This window comes from Gymnoscopelus braueri (genome assembly GCF_963280865.1).
Source record: "Gymnoscopelus braueri genome assembly, chromosome: 14".
In the NCBI taxonomy this organism is placed as follows: Eukaryota; Metazoa; Chordata; class Actinopteri; order Myctophiformes; family Myctophidae; genus Gymnoscopelus; species Gymnoscopelus braueri.
The window spans coordinates 34,920,555-34,943,405 of NC_137619.1; the positions used below are offsets into that span (position 1 = coordinate 34,920,555).

The window sequence follows — 22,851 nt, forward strand, 5'->3', positions numbered from 1 at the left end:
ATATGCACTGGTTACGTTATTTATTATTGAACTTGATTTATTTTGAACTACCTGCAGTAGTAATGGTTTTCACATTGTTGGGTATTATCTAAGGATTAAAGACTGTGATCAGACATTTGAATCAGTTTCTTTAACTTTGTGCATCTCTTCAGAATCAGAATAATTACTTTTATTGCCAGGTGTGTGTGTGCACATAAACAGAATTTGTCACGATGAGGGTGGTGCGTTACACTGAAGCAACAATATAGACACATTTTCAATTATTTACTTAAAATATAGTGTTGCTTAACAGCATCCAAGTATTTTTTTGTCTGCGTAGTCACCGGACATTTTTATGTCAAATATCTATACCATTGTTCCACCCGTAAGCCCTAGATGTACAGCTGTAGCAGATAAGCTGTGTGATTCAGCCATCTCTCAACACACATGTAAGACCATTATAGGGCAATGGGATCATACCAAAGCACATAGAAGTGGTGATTGGTATTATCTTTTCTCAATTAATCACTGGAAATGTACAATAGTGTTGTGTCGTCCGTTTTTGTCGATGCTCTAATATACTTTAGTATCCCATGCCGTTTAGAGAGTAAGGATGAATTTATCCGCGGTACATTTATACAACAACACACTCCTCTTGTGTACAGAGACATGCTCCACCTTTGTCTGTTTGTCAGACAGGCTATCTCACTTGTACACACGTACGCACACATGCATGCACACGTGCGCATGCACACGCGCGCATACACACACACACACACCATCCACAGCCATTTTCTTTTAAGGTGACAAAAGGGATAACCAATTGTTTTTCTGTTTATCAGAGGTGACATGACCAGTGGCGCAAGGGGGCGAGGAGGCCCTGTGTTGCCATAGCTAAATATACATCCCTGACAGCTCCATAATAGGTTCCAGGAAGTTCAGTTGAAAATAAAAACAAAGCAACATTTCTAGCTGATTGGCTTTGAAAGGACGTTTTTCCTTGCTGAATGGGAAAAATGTGGACTTCAGCATTCCATGGCCGTGATGCCAGTCGGATCGGATAGGCGCAGCCTTGCGTGTGCAAAACGAGCTGGGTGTGATGGAGACGCATTGCACTGCAGAAAACTCAACTTTATGGGAAAGAATATGTTCATAGGTTTGGAATAGCAAACGACAACAAACAGGGAAAATAGTGGGATTTATCTTTTATAATAAGCATCTGTTAACAATCTGTTAAAATAGATTTTGTTTTCTGTAAATAGCAACAAGTGGTAGTGGTAGTTAATATCACTGTCCTTTTAACCTGATACGGTCTGGTTTTAAAACCTTTAACATGTTGATATTGGCACCTTTTTCGTTTTATTTCAGAAGTCTACAAAGTGGTAGAGTGTGAGGCCCACCATTTTGTGGTTTGGACCTAATCCTTGTAAAGCCTGCAATGTAAGCAGAGTTGTCTCAACGTTTGGCTCAGCGATCGACCTGATGTATTGCACCACATTACCAGATCAATTGGAAACCAGACACTCATAGTCTCCCCACAGAATATTCTCATGTATCTTTTCACTTTGAAGATCATTATTGTTGATCATTGGCGCACGTTTCTCAGGGAAGTGCATCAAATGTATATGATATGTTTTGACATGAAAACACCGGGTGGTTTGAAGGACAGGGTGGGGGGAAATTGCCTACAGTTTTGGAAACGGTGAAAAGCCCCCTTTATTTTCTAAAGTATTCTTGGAAAATTGAGCATTTGATATTCCATATGAAGAGCATTATTGGATTTTAAAGTGTGAGGCTTAATACACTAATATCAACTAAATTAAAACTGCAGCTAGTCAAATTTCCGCTACAGCAGCATGGTCGGTAGAAGGCAGATGAGGCAATAAATCTTAGCAAGTAAAGTAGCTTGCTGAAAAGTGTGCATTTTTGCTCCTGCATTCTCTTGTGAGAGCAGGCCAGCAAGTGTTTACAAACACCTAGGACTCCATCGCTATCAGTAACAGATTTTGTCATGAATTCATAAAGATAATGCACTCCCTGGATCCCATCCCATTTGCTCAGCTGCCTGACATTACCCCACAGTATCTTTTGAGGAGCCACTTACTACAGCGTGGTTTAGAATTACTGCACTCCTGGCAAACAGCCTCAGTATTAGACTCCAACGCCACTTTTGTAAATTGTGTTTGTATTCTTTTTTCCCCTGCCTTTGCCTCTCCAGTTTGGTTAAATTATGTGCTGAGAGATGTTTTATGACAAACAGCAAGCCCCAGGGAAGTGCACTTTATACATCACTGGAAGTGAGCTGCCATGTGAACTGCAGTGAAGTGGTTCCGTTTTTTTTCCCTCTTCAACCTCTCAGCCCTCTTCTTGAGTTGACACACTGAAGAAAACTTGGAAACATGGATCTTCTGAAGCTCTAGTGCTAGAAAGTTTGTATTAAAGTTATGTTCCAGTCTAGTTGAGCTCTTTCATGTTGTAGCACAGACACCCATATTAGGTTACAAAATGTCAACCTATAACAATAGCTACTGTGCAACAATGTAGTGACAATACTAACAAGCAAATGCAAAAGTCTAATATAATGTTAGGGTTGGCGTTTGAAATATGATTTTCAGACTTGCACAGGGAAGAAGATGCAATAAAATGATCTGAAAATTGGTTGTCTGAAGAAAAGAGATGATGATCCACACACTGTTTAGTATGCTTCCAAAGCTAATGTAATGTGCCGTACAACGTTTCGACGTGAAGTGGTCTGTGTCACGTACCTGATGAAGATCGTTTCAGGTCGAAATTCTAACCGTGTGCAGATATAATCTCTTTTCACTAGTGCATATATTTTATCCAGCACCTGTTGCAGTTCTATTTGGATGTGCGTACATTTACTTGGACCGCATCGATATTGGTTGTATGCCCATGAGCTCACATGGAGGTATGCATTCTCCAAAAATTTAAATGTCTCACAAAAGTGAATAATGTCCCTCTCTCTTGATGACAACCTCTTCTGAGACTGCTGATGAGGTATAGCTTGAGTCAAGAACCTGCCGGCAGGAGTACGCCCCATATGATGAACCCCCCTTGGCCTCTTGCCCTCTCAAGCAAAACCCTGTGGCCCCTACGTTCCCCCAATGCTGGTTACAGTATGGCAGACATGTGGACCCACAGGGGAGTAATTTATGACAGTTGTCGCCTTGGTTTGCTAAGCCAACCACGGGCATCTCCAGCCACTCTGAGCTGGACATTTCAGAGCCCCAGTGGGGATAAACCCGATAGGCTTTAATGTTTCCCCACCATGGAGCCCGTGTGGCATCAGTGGGCATAAATGTCACCCCGCAAGGCCTCTGTTGTCTAAAGTCACCGTGTGTTGCCATGGGGATAGAGGCCTGCCACATAATGGTGAACTTACATGACACTTTGGCTTTTGGACAGAAAGTTAGTGTTTTGAAAGAAGACATGTTATGAAATACGGAAGATCTGTATACATTTTTTACAAAAGTGTCTTTGTGCCATTGGCCATCTGCTATACATTCATCGTACATTTATTTTATATCTATATATATAAAATATTATAATATTGAATACATTTTTTGGGCTTATTCTGCCTTTTATTTGGATAGCACAGTGGAGATCGACAGGAAAGAGAGACGGGAAGTGACACACAACAAATGTCTCGGGCTCGGGAATCGAACCCGCGACTCGCTGTCAGGCTGCTACAGAGCCTATATGTGGTACGCACCTTAACCACTAGGCCATCGGCGCCCCGTACATTTATTATATTTGACAATTTCTTGAATGGCCACTAGTCTTTAGTTCAAGTGCAGATACTTTTGTAGAGGTCTCTGACTGTTCCTGCTTGTAAAACAATTGTCCTCTCACTACACCACTTAATACGCAGATGGAATACTGCCTATATATACTCGACTATATCGCCTTTTATCCTAATTGCATTGTAGATATACTGTATCCCTATTGCTGCTTGTAGAATAAGAATAATAGAAGACTATACCTGAATTTGTAAATGTATAGTGTGAAATCTGATTAGGTTTACACCGTTTTAAATTATGTTATCATGTTGATGTCAGTCTTGCCCAAATATGGAGGGAGGGCGGGACAGTGGATCTGAGACTATGAATTCAGAAAATGTGGGGAAAAAAAATACGAAAAATCATCCCTCTTCCCTTACTGAAATGTGGCACTGATCGATCTAGTGGTTTGCGAGATTAGCCACAGAAACACAGACCCTCTTCTAGACAGCTCGCCCCCTACTAGGAACCACACCATAAAAAAGACCAAGCTGGCTTTCAGTCCTGTATATCCAGTCTCAGCATCTGTTTGTTTGGGTGTTTATCCCAGCCGTACAGAGCACAGGGCTATTCAGGAATGGATGGGGTTAGACTGCTTACTCGTGTGTGTGTGTGTGTGTGTGTGTGTGTGTGTGTGTGTGTGTGTGTGTGTGTGTGTGTGTGTGTGTGTGTGTGTGTGTGTGTGTGTGTGTGTGTGTGTGTGTGTGTGTGTGTGTGTGTGTGTGTGTGTGTGTGTGTGTGTGTGTGTGTGTGTGTGTGTGTGTGTGTGTGTGTACGTGTACGTGTGTACGTGCTCCAGACTAGCTAAACAGTATGAAGCCCCAGAGAGATTGGCCCTTTCCTCAACAGAGATCAGCATGCAAAACCACCTCATTAATGTGCTTTTGCTGTGTTTAGGATCTGGCTGACTGGCTGCTGGACTGGAGGGGGGGGGGTGCGGCATACACTGATCTGTTGTCCTGTCCACCCACCCACCTCTCTATCCCAGGGTAAACTGAAACAGGCAAGATTAGTATTAATCCCCCTTAATGCCGCGGCTCATAATATAGTCATTAGGTGACTTGAGACTAAGCCGTCCCACCTAACTGCTGCGATTTATTAAACACACACAGAGGATTTGCTGTCAATGCTTAGTGGGTATAAAGAGTGCATCACGTCTAAATACAGTGGTATCAGCCTATTAATACTGATGAAGCTCGGCTGTGAATGGATACATTCAAATGAGGGACTCGCGTAGCGAAGGCCGGGATGAAATGGGATGACCGGCCTCTCCACTGAATCCTCGTTTCCTGTATGTTGTCTCTGATTACCGGCTAAACTACCTGCAGCTCAATTTTCTCTAGTGGCTTGCTGCTTCCTCAAGCCTTTGCCCACAGTAGCTTTAATAAAAAGTAACATAATTAAATTTGATGTATAAGGTGATCTGTGTATAAAATTAATTGCATTTCTCCATTTCTTATCCATTCAGACAGAAATTATCCTGGAAAAGATCTGAGGGGCCTGTTGACTTATAGTAAACACATTGAATCATTCTTCGCATTGAAGCAATTGTGGAAATTTATGTCCAAAAAAAAAAGAAGAAAAGAAAGAAAGAAAAGCCAAATGCGAACTGGGCAGCAGTTGTATGTATATTGTTGAGACACTAGTCATCCTCACCTTGCCTCAGCCTCACACAAGTTAAAATACCACCAACAGTAGCACAGCTGAGTCTGATGTTATTGAATAAGAATAATGACTGTCCTTGAGATAATTCACCAGAAGTCGGAAAGGTCTCTCTTGGAAGATTGCCAGAGTTTAGGGATTGGTCTAATTCAGCTTGAGTGGCTCCTGCTGTGAGACGGTGGTGGTTTATTGTCCCAAATGTTAAGCCCAATGCGCTTCAGCCAAGTTTGTAATGTAAGGTGACTTCTCCACCAAAACGGACTACTTCAGACTACAATAGACTGGCAGTCTGTTGTAGTCGGAAGTAAAAGGTGGCAGTAGTCTGCGGGAGCCTGCAGCGCTGAGTATTTAGCCGGAAGCTAAGACAGCATCTTGACCAAAACAAAAACAAGCAACAAGACGGAGCATTGTTGCGCAGCGCTAGTCTAATGAAGAGTTGAGAATATGGTATCTAGTTCAAAAGTATGGTATCTAGGCGTGCTCCTGCACCAGAGGCAGACGAGAGGGGAAAAAAACGAGTTAAACGGCCAATCAGGGTGCTCTACGGAGCATTTACCCCTCTCTCTCCCCTCTCTTCTCACCCCACGGCTATCGACGGGCTCTAGCTGTCGGAACCCGACCGAGCATGTACGGTCAGCGTTCGACGTTATCCTACAAGTCCCGACCCGATGGCACGGCAACATCTACAACAGTTTTTCGGTACTGTTTCCAGCGCCTTCCGTGGTCGACGTCGGCGCGGTGGAGAGTTGCCCTAAGACTTTTGGTGAACCGTTGAGGACAGTATATAAACTAAAGCCTTTTAGTGGGACTGTAATCGATCATTATTATTATTTTTTTCCTTAAATTTTTATCCCATGATTTTGTAACCCATTTTTTCGCCCAGTGCCAATTGTCTAAGTAATCCTGGGCGCTACACTCCCTCTGCCAGCCTAGGGAGAGCCTAGAGCCGAGCTCATGCCTCCTTCAATGCATGAGAACTAGCAAGCCGCTTCTTATCACCTGACAGGGGGGAGTTTCCCTGGTTAGACGTAGCGCATGGAAGGAACACGTTATTCCAACCAGTTCCTTTCCCCTCCATCAGGCGCCCCGGCTGACCAGGGGGAGACAGTATAGAGACCAGGATTACTGCATGTTATTGTGAGGGTACCTACCCTACGAGACACGGGGAGAACATGCAAACTCCACACAGCGGCCCTTTCACCAACCCCACCTAGGGTATGGGCGCTGATGACGCGGAGGAGGGAACACACCCACAGCGTCCCCGGCGGGAATTGAACCCAGGACCTTCTAGCTGTGAGGCGACAGTACTACCGACTGCGCCACCATCGATCATTTTCTTACTGATTATTCTATCAGCTACTTTTGTGATTAGAATAATCGAGAAGCATGTTTTTTTGAATAGTTTTGAATGTTTTATATACAGTGTATCAATGAATCGATTAACCACATAAACCCTATTTTATACTTAATCGCACAATGATAACCGGCTAACCGATTAATCCTTCACATCCCCTGTTGCAGCTGTGCACCCCTTGCACACCACCTTTTAGCTGGGCAATTCAAATAGACACTGGAACACTCAATAAGTCTGCAGGTTTATTGCAGTGTGGATGCCTGGATGATTTATTTTTATGTAGTATACCTTGATCCTCTTGTCAATCACACATTCACAGATTTTAGCCACTATTTTGTTGGTGTTATATGAACGTTCTTTTTTTCTAATTTAGAGTAGCCAATAACTTTACACCCCCTTTTTCTCCCCAATTTAGTCGCTATGCCAATGTATTCTTCCCCACACACATTTCTGTGTTATCACTGCTGTTCCCTACAGTATCCTACTGACTCACCTGCCAGTGAGGAGCCCCCTCCGGGAGGAAGTAGGGCCTTCGTCCTACTCCTCCCGCCCAACACTCCCTGCTGACAGGTGCCGCTCCAGCCCTTAGGAGTACGTGCAATGACCAATATCACCCTCTCTGCCGAGCTTCCCTCCCCCAAACACGGGCCAATTGTGTTCCGCATAGACGCCCGACAAAGCCGGATGCACCATGGTGGATTCGAACCCACAACCTCCGTCGTGGTGGGCAGGGAGACTGCGCCACCTGTGCGCCTATATAAACGTTCTTAAAGGTTTCATGACGTTCAGTTTTACCACACATTAAAAGTCTTTGTCATGGTCCTTCAAATGTGTATAGAAAGTTTTAACAAAAAATTCCACTCCATTGATCCATGGCAGGTGTTTTTCTCTCACATTTCTAAAGCCTTTTCAACTGCAATGAAAAAAGAAATCTTTGCCTGCGGGTGTCGCTGGTGAGGGATTTTGCCTGTCAATCATCGCCTCTGCTCCGCCCCCCCCCAAAGGAAAGGATAGGGGAGGGGAGGGACGAGGAGGAGAGTGGGCGGGATTAATCGGCTGTGATCTCACTGCCGAAGGGCCAAGCTCAGATTACTTTTCAGCCTAATTATTCAGAAAACCCCAGACCACAGAAAATCCACTGAATGTTCAAAGTTCCGATTTTTTGGGTGTAAAAAACCCCCCCAAAAAACATAAAAAATAAAAAAAGTTAAAATGAATGTCATAGAACCTTTAAATACAAAAACAATAGCAACCGTAATACCAAATGAGAAGAGGAAGGCAGCAGCTCAGGTGCTAGAAAAGCCGGCTGGGAATGGAAAGGTTCCCGCTTCGATCCCAAGCTCCCCTAGTAACTGTCAGAAGTATTCTTGAGCGAGACACTGAAACCCAAACTGCTCCTGTTGAGCAGTGTGGTGCCTTGCATGGCTACCTCTTGACGTCTGTGTGTGAATGTGTGTACATGAATGTGTGAATGTTATGCACATTGTAAAGCACTTTGGATAATAACGCTAAATAAATGCATCATTTACCATATAGTTCCATTTATTATCTCACCCGATCATGCAACTGTAGCGTAGTAACAAAGAAAGCTTTCTATTAATCGATTAGATTAATAGAGTTAACAGAGAAATGTTAGCGTTGTTTAACATCCCAATGGAAACCCTTGAGTAATGCTGGGCTCAATTGCCTGGTACAATTTCCTGATGTACGGAAATAACACACCAAAAACTAACATAAAATGTCTCTGTGTGCATTAGAGAGCCTACAACTGCTGGAGAATGAGTGAGAGTAACCTATAATGAATGAATGAAGGGATGAAAGATCACAAGACCATTACTTTACCCCATAAAATCTAATACCCCTCTATACTGTAATTTTGTGTGACTGAAATCAATTGATTTTTAAATGTATTTATATACTGTAGTTCTGTACCTACGTCTTGAATTAAGAATTTAACAACATGAATCTGAGGATATTAAAATTTCATCATAGTGGATATTTTAATATTAATAGCATATTATTGGCACTGTTGAGAAAGATGTCAACAACCTTGGCAGGTGATCTGATCTATCATCCGATGTAAGGATAGGTATTAAGAGTTGTTCCTTGCAGAATGGAAGCATTTGTTTTGGAAAGGGCAGTCTTTATTCCACAGCAGTCTGTCAAATAAAATTGGTCATCTCAGCGAGTCCAAACTGGTGGGTTGCAATTCCAGGCGGGCTGTGGTTTTTTAGTATGCGCCTGTGTGGCGATGGGTATTGTGTCTTGTGTGAACACTGTAGCCCCAGCCTGTTGTTTAAAACTACAGTGCATGGTTGCAGGATTCTCTCATACCCCTGGGAATGCCATTAGTGGGGAGCTGAAGGAACGCAGCAGGTGAAACAAATAAGGACGAGCCCTCTCCCCGTTTTGTCTCTCGGCTGTTCTCTCTCTCTCTTTTTTATTTCCCTTCCCATCTTTTCCTCCTTTTCTCATTTAATCTCTCGGCTCTCCATCTTTTCTCATTTCTCCCTCTTTTTTTCTTGTCTTGCTTTCTTCCTTGAACTTCTCTACTACCGGTCTGTGCCTCTGCCCCTCATTCTTTCCGTGCAGTTGTGGATGGCACTACTCATCAAGAGGGGCGTGAAATCCAGTCCAAGCCGGAGCATGTGTGCTGATTTATCCTGCCGAGTGGATGGCCATCTGTGGCTTAACCCCTTACTGTACCCAGCACCAATGAATAGCCACCAATGAATAGCCATCGTAACCCTCGCTGTGGGCCCACCTTGAATGTCTAGCCCGCCGCCCTTCTCAGTCCCAACCTTATCTCTCACCTTGGGGCCCCAGTGTCTTTCCCAAGACATGTACCGTACCAAGACTGGCAAGGGTACATGGTCAAAGGATCGAATGGAAATTTAGTGTGTTGCTCTCCACTGTTTGTTTTTCTGGAAATAGAGGTGATAATACGAGGCCACCTCTTCTGAAGGGCACCACACTGTATGACAGTATGAGCAAATACTTATGCATCAGAATGAACTGGATTGATTTGGATTAGTTAGGGGGTCACATTTGCAGCTGGAGGAAATGGTTTTAAGAGCCAGCAAACTAATCACAGAATAACAAGGGATGTTGTAATTGAGATCATTTACAAATTCGCATGATTATGTAGGTGTGTGTGTGTATATACATATACATACATATTACATACATACTGTACATACAGACACATACAGTATTTATATATTACAATCCTTTTCCTGAATTGTGACAGTACGTTTTTCACACAAAAAAATAAACAAAAACGAAGACTGCCACTTCTTCCCCCCCCCCCCTTAAAAAAAAATGAAACTCGCACACAACATGGAAGTGAACACAGTGCACATTCTACTCTCACTCACTCACTCAGTCAGTCACTCATATGTTTTAATTCAGCATGATAAAACATCCGTTATTTATAAGTAGATTGAGCGTAAAGTATGTCCATCCATCATAGGGGCGACGGCAGGCTGTGAAACACATTAACTGGACGCCGGGGCCTGGCCAACTCCCTGCCGGAATAATACTGCTTCTGTGCGAAGTATGCAGCATAGAAAATACATTTTATGTACAGGATAACAGGTGCAAAGCAGTGCAGTGCCGGCCCCGGCTCCAGCCCAGGCAAGGTTCACTAATGAAGTCATGCTGTTGAAATGCACATGCTTTACTTTAACTAGGTTTACTTTGTTTTTTAATGCTTAGCTTGCTTCCAATTTTATACTACTGCACATACTGTCTACAGTGTATTACACCTTGGTAGTGTACTGTGGTATTTGGTGTATATATTATATATATTCAATATTTTCCCAGAATCTTTGAATATACAGTAGCAAAAACTGTAGATGTACAAGCTCATAATAAGTCGCAACACATTGTGAGCTTGTAGATCTAATAAAATAGGGCTTAAGTGGTCAAAATGTATTATGTATTGTATATATCTAGATAAATAGACTAAACTATTCTTGTTCAGTTATTTTAAAGCCTTAAAGGGATACTTCACTTTCGGGCCGGGGACACATTTAAAAAAAATATTAAAAATAAATGAAAAAAGTTATGGAAAATTCATGGCCCCCTCACGACACGCAGTGTCCTACTAATGTGTGAGGGGGCCATGAATTTTCCATAACTTTTTTCATTTATTTTTAATATTTTTTTTAAATGTGTCCCCGGCCCGAAAGTGAAGTATCCCTTTAACTATTGTGCGGTGTGTGTGTTGTGGGGGTGTGTTGGGCCCACATTCCTGAACGAGCCACTGTGGTCATTATTGCGATGTCTCTTCTGCTATCATCCATGTCACACACAAGCTCTCTCACACCTCATAAACATGGGAAGCCTCTATCTCCCCAGTGACATGAGCTCCAGTTTGTCTTAATGATCAATATGGAGTCCAAAGGGCAATTTGAACGCAGCCCTTTGGGTCAGAGTTGCCCGCCATTTCTGTGTGTTTGTTTTGTCTTTAGGGGTGTCGTCTGTAATATCGGGGCCTCGATTGTGGCAAACAAAGCGAGAATGATCGGGGTGGGTGGGATTGTGTGTGTGCAGATTGAGGAGTGGCGCTGCTTTACGGTCATATTCTAATTTCTAAGACTGCAGAGAGAGACAAGCTTCTCAGGACATGGGGCGCCCGTTGGCCTAGCGGTCCAGGCGCATACCACATACGCTGGTAATCCAGCTTGACAGCGTGTCGTGGGTTCGACTCCCGATCCTGACGACCTTTGCTGTGTGGCACCCCCCCCCATCTCTCTCCCCATTTCCTGTCGGCCTTCTTTCCTATCAATAAAGGCAGAAAAAGCCCCCAAACAATATATATTAAAAAAAAGCTTCTCAGGACATTATCATTATAAGTTGCAATCAATTAATCAGTCTCGCAAGTGAATTTATCATTGATCAATCATTGATTTGAATTGCCATTATTAAAGGTAGGGTAAGTGATATTTTTTGGTTAAAACAAAAAGTATTTTGTTAAAAGGTTAAAATACTATATTCTGATAGTAATCATTGCTATAGAGTGTTTCTTCAGTAACAGATGTCTCCCTGTCTCTCCAGCTCTTTAATAAACAGAAAATACATTTTTCGGTAGGTGTCAAAATCTCAGCCAATCAGGAGAAAGTACCAATTTTTAAGCTTAATTTGTATAGTGTTCCAGTTCCAATTTTGCATGCTCATTTCTTAGTGTCATCACTTCCAATTTCACTTGTTTAATCTGTATCCTGATTGAGTTCTCTGTCCTGTTTGGATAAAATTGGAAATGAAACTGAAACTGAAACGAAAATGCATTTTCTGTTTAATAAAGAGGTGGAGAGACAAGGAGACTCCTAATACTGAACAAACACTCTATAGCAATGAGTACTATCAGAATATAGAGCTATTTAACAATTATTTTAACCAACGCAAATCACTTACCCTACCTTTAAAGAATATAGATATATAGATATATAGATAGGGGTCTTTTTCTGCCTTCATTTATAGTTTCATAGTAGAGATGGACAGGAAACGGGGGGAGAGAGATGGGGAGAGACATGCCGCAAAGACTGTCGGGAACGGGACTCGAACCTGCGGTGCTCTGTCAGGCTGCTTATGAGCCTAGGTGCCCGGACCTCTAGGCCAGGTCCGGGTCTGAATTGCCATTATTACTGTTTATTTGTTTGTAATCAACATTGATAAATTGAGCAAGGTACTAGAAGAGTTGTTAAAACATGGATTTATTCTATTTTATTTGCTATCAAGCTGAAATATATTTTTGACTGTGTGATGATTGATTAGGCCTAAGCCCCAGGAGTTCAATAGTTGTACTGTGATGCTTGCAGGATGGATGTTGTGTCAATCCTTTGTACAGTATCACTCTTTCCTGATCCTTTTTGCTCCCTGAACAATAGTATGTATACTTGTATATACAAATGCAAACTATATTCCATTTGCCCCTCTAGGAAATGTACTCTGGCGGTAGCCCTTCAAGTGAGCTAGCCTTCCTCTCAAGCACTTGGAAAAGTTTTAATTTCTCTGGGGCTTTCAAATTGCCTGTTTAGGTTGTGCAGAGGCATTGTTGAAAGCGTCTATAAAATACCACTGTGGCCCGAAAAAGAGAAAAAATAAAATAAATAAGACGACCTTATAGCGCTCCATAGCATTGTTACATCCTAATTGCCCCCTTCGACAAGTGCCAATTTCCTTCAAGAGATGCAGGGACTGAGGGCAGACAGGAGAAACGAGAGGGGGGTGGAGGGCTAGGGAGAGTTGACATGCATCAAACTTCTCCCGACAGATAGATAAGAGGACGGTCGTGCAGGACTTTGGCTCGCAGATGCACAGATGTGAATTCTCCCTGGATTTCATTTAGCCTCGCTGGTCTTGTTAAAGCGTCATCCCGCTCCTCAGTCTGAGGAGCTGCGGTGTTGCTGCGAAGGACCCTGGATCTTAATTCCAGCAGCAGTCGAGTTTTAGATCAATAACCATCAGTGTTTGGTTTTGGGCCGCTGCGTCGGTCACAGGGGTGATTCACCCCTCCCTCAACCTCAACTCACTCTCCACCTGCCCGCCCCCCCCCCTTTTTGCCCCCTTATCAAGACTCAAGAGTGTCATTTTGTTTTGAGCAAATTTTCACTGTGAAAGCTTGTGAACTGTGTCTCAATTGGGGGCCCGTGTTGAACGTGTGCTTGTCCGTGCGTAAAGTTGAGCCTCAGTGATTTGACAAAGCTGTCGCTATATATTACTTAACTGCTGTTATCTGTTACAAAGCATACTTTGTTTTAGGTACTTCATTGAATTCCATACCCCTGTCCTCAATTCTGGCACTAACAATATTTTTTGTTATTTGGTACATTTAACCTAAATTAAATTAAATCAAAACGCCCCTATGCTGGTCAGTTCACTTGGGTCCAGTTGTGCGTAAAGAGGCTTTTAGACTCTTTGTCTTGTTGGAAACGCAGTGGATAGGACATTAATGATGATTGGGGTTCCATTGTTTTCCTGAAACGATTGTTTGTCTCATGTGAAAGACAACCTGAAAGTTATGTCAAGTGGCAGGCTTTAAAGAGCAAGTGTGGAAAGACATGTAAGAGCAGCAGAGGCAGAGGGCAGTGTGCTTATAGCACTGGGTAAAATATATGACACAGGAGGCTGATAAATAAAGTTATTCAGCCTTTTGTGATTATATTAGGCAAATACAAAGAGGCTGCCGGACCCAACGTCCACAGCCAAGCAGTGTTTGTATTTCTGGTGTTGTAATCATGTGCAGCTCTGAATAGCTCTGCGCCCCCACCCCCACCGGCCCTCTCTCTATCTTTCTCTCTCTCTCTCTCTCACACACACACACACACACACACACACACACACACACACACACACACACACACACACACACACACACACACACACACACAGCTATTCTATACTCGTCTTTCTCTCCCCCTACTTTTCAATAGCACTAACATGCGCACACACAGTGCACAGTGATGGAGGTACTTGAATGCCCGCATACTTTGTAAAATTGACTTTTTGTTTGTAGAGTGAACACTGTGGCTAACATGGAATTCTGATTTCTCTTGGTTGGTGCAGTTGTATTCCAAAGGAAACAACACAATTATTGAAAAAAAACTACATCTGATGGTCACTGAGTACCGCGCCGTGAGTTTAGATGATCAGATCACAACTTCCCTCTGCTGAAATACTGGACCTTGTGCTAACACAGTATCTGCCATTATGATATCAAAGTCCTATCAGTTGTCAGTAGCGCTGTGTGCAGCATATGTTTTGTGTTAGATTTCTGTTTGATTTCATGCAGCTAAATTCTTCTGCGTTTTGTACCATTTTGGATATTGGCCAATGTGTGCTTTATTTAACTTGCTGTACTAGGACAAGGAAGTTACTTAGTTGCACTGCCAATACGCTAAGAAAATAATCCTTTTTCTCTTTTGATGTGTTGGGCATGAAAAGAATTGGGTATTGGGTGTTTGAACTCTAGTTCCAAGTCGGACGCTCGGCTAACGAAGCATTGCACTGATGTTAGGAAAACTCATTTTGGACACATCGTGACATGACTTAAGTGTGAATACTGGTACAAGATTAACACATTGTTTATTTATCTACAGTATTGTGAGACATATGGATGTTCATTTTGTTCCAGTCTGTCTTTCAAGTTTCTATTCACTGTCTAGGTTGGCAAATCCCTTGTTCACTTTCTTCTTTCTCTTCACATTATGGTTCGCACACAGCTTGTGTTGGTCCCTGCGTTCTAAGCCCTTTCTGGTTCAGTGCCAATGGATGTGCATGTGTTAGAGATGGCTCCTGTTCTGTGCCTAGCCTGCCTCATCCTGAGGTGCTCTCCTGGGGGGCAAAGGTTCAGCCCCCTCCCCCCCCCCCCCCCCCCCCCCCTCTCTCTGCTGGGGTCATTTGTAGAGGTAAGCCACACATGGCTGGCTGCTCACTCCAAAGCACACAGCAGCAGGATGGGGCTCCAACATGGTAAAGGTAGATAGGATTAGGCCAATGGTGAATCCTGATATGCTCATTTCACAAACCTTTTCTACCAATTAAGCCGAACTCGAGTTGTACGCGTACATGCGCTCCTTCGCTCAACTCGTACCCGCAAAAAAAAAAACAGCCCTTAGATTGCCACATGCATGGCTGGGCCGGTCACATTAATCCTGCTTTTTTATTTTGGTCAATGTCAGTCAGAGGTCAACCTGGTTACAGCGTGATTGCTTCACCACGACTGTGGCCATCGTTATTTATTTCACTCCACTCCACAAGCCCGGGAGATTGATCTGAAGTACAGAATGTGTATTTAGCCTTCATTTAAGAAGATTGGTGGTGGCCACAGACATAGTGCTCCAGCCCAGCCCTGTGTTCACCGATGGCCAGTCGGATCAATACAACACAATTGAGTTTCCAATCTGGGTGTCTTTGGGAACGCAACCGTGGCGCTTACAGGGTGATCGCCTTTGATGAAGTCTTCATCAGGATCTATTGACAGATTCATTTGAGCACCCTCCTTCCACCCTTACCACATGGTATTTTCTCCACTGTAAAGTAATGGGACACTAAGACCCCCCTTTAAAAAGTTTTCTGGAAGCTGATGGAATGATTGAACCAACAGAGCCTCCTCTGTCTTTGGAGTTGACACTTGATTTTTATATATTTTTTTGGAGGTTGATTTATAACTTTGTCTTTGTTTTTTTTTCTTTGTCTTTGATATTTGATGGAGGCAAACAATTTTGCCGTAGCAAAGGTTCTTTGAGTCCAACCCAAATAAATAGTTAAACTTACACCAAATAGTCTGTCCCTCCCCTACATAGATACATACATAACACCAGGCTTTAAAAATATAACAAAAAAACAAGCATGAGAAGATTTGCTTTTGGAGGCAAGTCCTAAAAGTGACCTGGCGGCTGATGAAGAGAGTGGGGAAATTTCTAAATTATTACATATTTTATTTCCAAACAAGCCGCCGGGGTATTGGGTATCACACACTAAGGCGCAGCGGTCACATGTGCACTTTTGGAAATTGGTTGGAGGCTCTACTTGTGCCCCTTTGAAGTTGTTTTTTCGCGTTTGGAGTATAGCTGTTCTGGAGAAGGCCCTAATCCTCACGGTATTGCTGTGGCAAGCACTATTTGGGCACAACGCTTTGTGGCGGCGTGCGTGACTCCACTAATTTGCCCCTTGTTGTTTTACCTGGTTTGTATTTTTGCTGCTCTGTCCTGACCCCCTCTCTTTCTCAATTCCCTTCATAAAATAGAGAGAGAGACTATCCAAGTCAGAGCCTGAAGTGCTTTTCCCATTGTTTAGTCTGATGCCGGGTCAATCTACAAGCTCACAACGTGCCACGAAGTGACGTGCTGTGAGCTTGTAGATCAGTTTTTCGTTTTGGCCTGTGACATTGGCACACAACTTAAAATACCTTAGATGGCCAGCAATTTACCTTAAAAAAAGAGGGAAGCTCTGCGTTGTATCTCACTGAAGTTGTAATAAGTAAGCTTACTCATCGTCCCGACTGTGCTTGTTTTCTTGAATACAATTATTTTTATTGACATTCGCTGGCTACACCCCTGTTAGGAGGGCATTGTCATTTCTCCCACTTGGAATTATGGTACACAAACACAGGGGCTGTTGTCAGCGATGTTGGTGAGATTTTAGTCTACTCACTGTGACCCTACTGAGCTACTAGTATCACTCTGAGATCCCCCACCACCATCCCTTCTATAGTCTCACGTAGCCCGCAACTATTTTACAATCTCCGAACGCTATATAGAGTTTGGAACTACACCGCCCGAAATCCGAACACGGAAGTTGACATCTGTTAGTCATTTCTGAAAATATATTTTAAAATATCTTTACATTTTATTTTTTAATTTCCATTTCTGCTAAGCAGCAAGCTATATATGCTTAGATGAGTTTGATTTATATTAGGACAAATTTGCGCGACTGTAAAGACGAAACGGAAGTGGGGGGGAGGCTTCACATCCGCTTTATCGCTTGCTCATGATCGGAGTTTCCGCGCTCCAGACTGTATGACCGGAAGCATTTGAAAATTGTGGGAGGCAAGAGTTTGGCCACGCGAGACTACGCTCTCTATGACAGTCAATCTCTTGTCATTTTCATTAATCAAGCTGCTTTGAAAAAAAAAGAAAAGAAACATAGAGTAACAACCAAGGTGAATGTCCCATCCTCTCTTTCCTCTCCATCTCTTACCATCTTTATATCTCTTAGCATCTCTTTCGCTGATTATTTCTCTCACACAGTTTTCCCATTGAAGCTCCCCACCCCCCACACCAATGTTCCATCTCTCATGGACGGACAGGCAGCAGAGAGGAGGTTACAACCTCCTGCGTGGCTAATTCCCCAGTGATCTGTTCCCCCCTAGGGCAACTAGTGCTGTTTACACAGACCTTTAGTGGGGGGGTAGGAGTTATTAAACTCCTCACAGTGCTGTTGACCGCTCTTGTCTTGGCCCGTTTGTGTGCACAACAAAGTTTGGGGCTAAGGCCTACCATGGGCTGTGGCACACCACACATGGCGGGGATTAACAGGAAACTGCTGGCACGATGAGGGATGAATAAGCGGGGAATGTTGAGGGGCTTTAAAGATATTTGAAAGTAATATCGCTGAATTTTCTGCATACTTGTTAGAGTATGATGTGTAATGTTATGTAACAATTTCTTCATAGCCAGTTTCTTAGTACTTGGGGGGGACAATAGGATTGCCAGAGAGGTTGCTATATACAGTAGGCCTAATTGAAAGATTGCTGGTTTGATTCCCAGAGACCCCTAGAGAGCTAAGTAGTGCAAAAGTGCCCTTGAGCAAGGACACCTAATCCCGTTGTATATGTCTAACAGCCTGCTCCAAGGTCGGGAGGTGGAAACTAGCAATCAGCTAAAAATACTGTGATGCTGGCAGTTGCTTGTAAAATGCCCTTGTAGTTGTATCTGTCCTTTTAAAAATAACTCTTACATGTACATATGTACTGTTCATATGTACTGTTCTACATCAGAATGAGGTTCCTTTAGAGCACAGGACTTGTTATTAATCCCATGTTGAATTTCTGCTTCGCTAACTAGCGCCATGGCATGTCTCCAGGCTATAAACCAAGATTGATTGTGAGACATCTTCAGTTGACACACGGAGAACATCCGACATTATGGCTCCTCATATTATGCAGGCTCTCCGGTACAATAGAGCAGTGGTTCCCAAATTGGGGGTCAGGACCCCCAGGGGGGTCCCCAAATTATTTTGGGCGGTCCCCAGATGATTAACTTAATGTGCAACATTGTTTTCTCACTCAACTGTAAACAAACCAACATACAGTATAAGTGTATACAGGGTCTGTACATTTCTAAAGTTACAATTTAATGACTTTTAAGACCTTTTTAATACCAAATTGTCAAATATTACGTCAGAAAAAGGCAAACATTGTGAAAATTATCTACAAGCTCACAACGCCTTGCAGTGTGAGGAGTTGTGAGCTTGTAGTTTGGGTGTCAGGGTGGGGGGGGGGGGGAATTATGGTGGCAGTGGATTTTATCGTGTGCTGCTACCCATGAAATCGCCATGATGTGTCCGGTGCTTTTGTGCAGTACAATCGTGACTGACTCTCCTTTCCCTTTTTGTCTTTTTCTTTTGTCTCAGAGTTGCCTGATGTGGAGCCCAACGTGTTCCTGAGACCCTTCCTGGAAGTGGTGCGGTCGGAGGATACCACTGGCCCCATCACAGGCCTTGCCCTCACCTCTGTCAACAAGTTTCTGTCCTACGGGCTTATAGGTATGAAAATGGCACTTTTCTCTAATGGTACAGCCCATGTATTCTTTTGATAACCTTGTGATTAAGCAGAAGCTGTTATTTTGTCTATAGCATGCAGTGTTGGCGCAATTTATTCAGGTACATGCTTATACAGTATTATGTGTGTCATATATACTATATATTTACATACACATATATGTACTGTATATATATTTACACATATACATACACACACACACCGTATCTCCATGGAAATTTATAATTTAAGTGTGATCCCAACTTTTGAGTTTTAAGCCACCCATGAAGACTAAATTGATTGAAACAGATTATGCATGATGTCCGCAGACTTATAAAGGTCACAGATGTTTCTATTGTGACTAATAGCGTATGTTGCTCATCGTCAGCTCACTTCCAAAAATGCCAAGAATTGCCTATTCTCATAATTGATGCGTAAGCAAACTTATTTTGGCTCGCAAACGGCACAGTCTGTCCTCAGCAGCACTCATCATGGAAATATGGCTCACCGTCCGCCAGTTGTTGTGTCAAGTGTGAAATGAGCATGCATCACCAGATGTTAGTCTAAATAACAAGGGTTGAGTAAATAATGTTCGCTTGCTGTCAAAACAGCTGCAGCCATTGCTAAACTAAATAAGACCCATGGTAACATTAAATAACGGCATATTTTCTTCGTCAAATATTCACTGGAAAAGGCCTGTTCAGTTGCAGAATTCAGCTGCTTGTCTGATCAGTACAGTATGTGTCATTAGGTTAAGTGTTTCTGTGTATTTCGAGTGACTACCATCAATTCTTAATATATATTCTAGACTGATCCTTAACCACACTGTTGTGAGTTCCTGCAAGTGAAGTATATAGTATCAAGTGGTTAAGAAAGAGCCCCAGAATACCCACACACAACAGGGGTGGGCGTTTTTAAACCTGTCCACTTGGAGTGCTGGTGGTTATCTGTGGTTAACCGCCGTAACATGAGGTCACGTCGATACAAACAGCGTTGCTGTGTTACACTTCACGAGAATAATGTAAAGTTAACTTGAACGTCACCCTGCAGGTCTGGACTGATTTAGGATGGTTCCACCTGCCCCGTCACACCAAAAACCCGTCAACTTCATGTCATCAACCGCTGCCTTCCTTTTCATTTCCACTGTTAGCTGGCCTATTTCTATCTCAGTTTTCTGTGCTGTGAAAAACAGAATGCTCAGAATTGTACGAGAAACAATTATATACGATTAAATAATTAATGTTATTTATGAGCTATTAAAAAAAAGTTGGTTAATCATTCCTAAATAGTTAGTGATTTATATGCGTGTACACGATCAACCCGCCACTATCCCTAACACACACACACACACACACACACACACACACACACACACACACAGTCGCACACGCACGCAGATAACCTCACAAACTACTCCCTGACTCCCAGAGCCTGTCTGTCACTCCAGACCCAGCGCCAGCGTCCTTAATCCTCCATGAGCTCCTCCAGCCCTCCTCCCACCACCACCAACACTGCATTTCATCAGTGGTGTTCAAAGGGACATGTAACCATGGCAATGGGGCCTGGAAGACCTTAAAACTCTTTCACACCATCGGTAGAATGATAGAGGGGGGAGGGGGGGGTCAGATGACATCGATAGACTGTGATATTGTTTTGTTTTGTCCGTAGACTCAACCTGTGTTCCCTGAATGCTGCGAAGGTTTGACCATCTTTTTAACATGGTCACCTCACCAGTACACTGTTCTGGAAGGGACAGCTGAGATCTTGGTTAGCTAGGGATATTTTAAAGGACAATATTGAAAGACTTAAAAACGCTTTTTACTAAAAAGTCTTTAGTAAAGAGTGTGAAGAGCTCCCACATGACACTGGAATGTTTTTTTTTACTATTTTAATTTGTTTCCTTACAAATTTAGATTTACAAATTGTCATGGAAAATAATGTGAAGTGTGTATGGGATAAGTATTACCTGGGGACATGCATACATTAGGTATATTGATGAAAACTGACCTATATTATTGTATTCTTAATTAAAGTTAAGTTGTCTATTTTAGAGATTACACCACGTTGACATTTTGTGTGAATTTTACATCCTCTATTTTGGACCCATTAGGTAGGCTACTGCATTATGTATATTCGATTTTATATATCAAATCCTCTAGGCTATCGCCATTGCCTTTTTAGGTCTTGCGCATTCGTCCATAATATCAATTTGACATGTTAGCAGCGAGTCCAGAGGGAACATGTTAAATCTACTCCTTCCTACATCAAGGTCACATCCCAGCAGCCACAGTATGTCAGGGGGTCATGTCAAGGTCACATTAAAGACACCTCATGTAAAAGCTGATCCCATAGGAATCTGATGTTGGATAAGAGAGGTTGAGGAGTAATGCTCATGAGTATGATGTCCTGATATAAATGTACGTCAATTTAAACAAGGGCTGGTGGTGCATATGTTCTTTGTGAGTCGCAAAGATCTGAGTTTGAATCCGACTCCTGGCATGTATCACATTTCTCTTTTCTGTCTGACGCTAATTTCCTGTTTCTCTACACTAATATCCAATAGAGCCATAAAGACATCTTAAAATAAATAAACAATTTAAACCAAAGGGCCACAGTTTCAAATCAAAGTGATAATAATTATCGCCGCCAGGCCCAACGGCCAAAGGCTAGAGATTATGTTTTCGCCCCGGTCAGTCCTTTTGTCTGTTTGTTTGTTTGTTTGTCTGTGAGCAGCTAATCTCCGGCACCACTGGACCGATCAGTGTGAAACTTTGCACGCACACTCCCAGTAGTCCATGGAATCGGCCTCATGGTGGTACTAGAACAGGCTGCTTCATGTTTTGGGCTATAACTCGCCATAGGTCGTACAGTCAAACTATTTTCCCCAAGGATTCTTTGGCTTATGACAACTCCCCAAATAGTCCATGCTTATTTTTGCCTGGCAAGATTTTCCGCTATTTTGCGTTTTCTTCAAAACACTCTTTTTGCTGCTACTTGTACAGATTTCGTCCAAAACTCACAAATCGGTTCACATCATCTCTGGAGTCATGAGATCAAGATGTATCATCCAGATTTTTTTCCATTCCAATTGGCTTCCAAATTTTGCAGGCCCTGGGTAGCTAACCTGGCCTGGTGGAGATCTGCGCTCCAAGGAGCACACTTTTCTAGCGTATTGATGCCTCTTAAAATTGTGGTACAGAGAGAGTATTTTGGAATAAATTGTTACCTTTATTTACCCACTAAGACATATCTACACTGTACCAAAACTATCGGTTATTTGAAGTTCACTGTAATTGTCACTGAAAAGGTTTAGTCCAAATGTTGAAACTGCAGACTTGGTTAAAATACTCATTCACAGCCGTTGTTAACCTAATCCTCCTATGACCGTTTTTGTTTGTTTGTTTGTGTGTTTGCTTGTTTGTTTTTAACTATCAACCCTCATTTGCCAGTATGTAATGATCCATGACATGTTCTCAGGCTAAGAAAACTATAGTAAAAGTGGGATAGGTAGAACTCTAAGTAGTACATTGATGGTACTGTAGCACTGGTCCTGTCAAGTACTGCCATCTCCTGGTTGGAAATGTTTTTTTTGGTCAAGATCTCAAATAAATAGAAGCCTTTCATCATTTAGGTTTTCAATATTTTACTTAAGGATTTCACCTTGTACTCTTGCTGCATAAAGTATGGTGTATAATTTGAATGTTTCCATCAGTAATTTGGCTATTACATGCATTTGAAATTTTGCAACTGCACCCAGTATTATGAAAAATATGCTTATACACTAAATTAGG

At 42.6% G+C, this 22,851-nt stretch overlaps 1 protein-coding gene across 4 annotated transcripts in view; it reads left to right on the forward strand.

The window, feature by feature from the left end:
- gbf1 (golgi brefeldin A resistant guanine nucleotide exchange factor 1) overlaps positions 1–22,851 on the forward strand; it is an 85,924-nt gene that overhangs the window by 23,414 nt on the left and 39,659 nt on the right. For all 4 annotated transcript variants that reach the window (XM_080449959.1, XM_080449961.1, XM_080449960.1 and 1 more), the window contains exon 4: positions 18,934–19,065. In XM_080449959.1, coding sequence (XP_080306085.1) covers positions 18,934–19,065 — 132 coding nt within the window. The remainder of the gene's footprint in view (positions 1–18,933; positions 19,066–22,851) is intronic.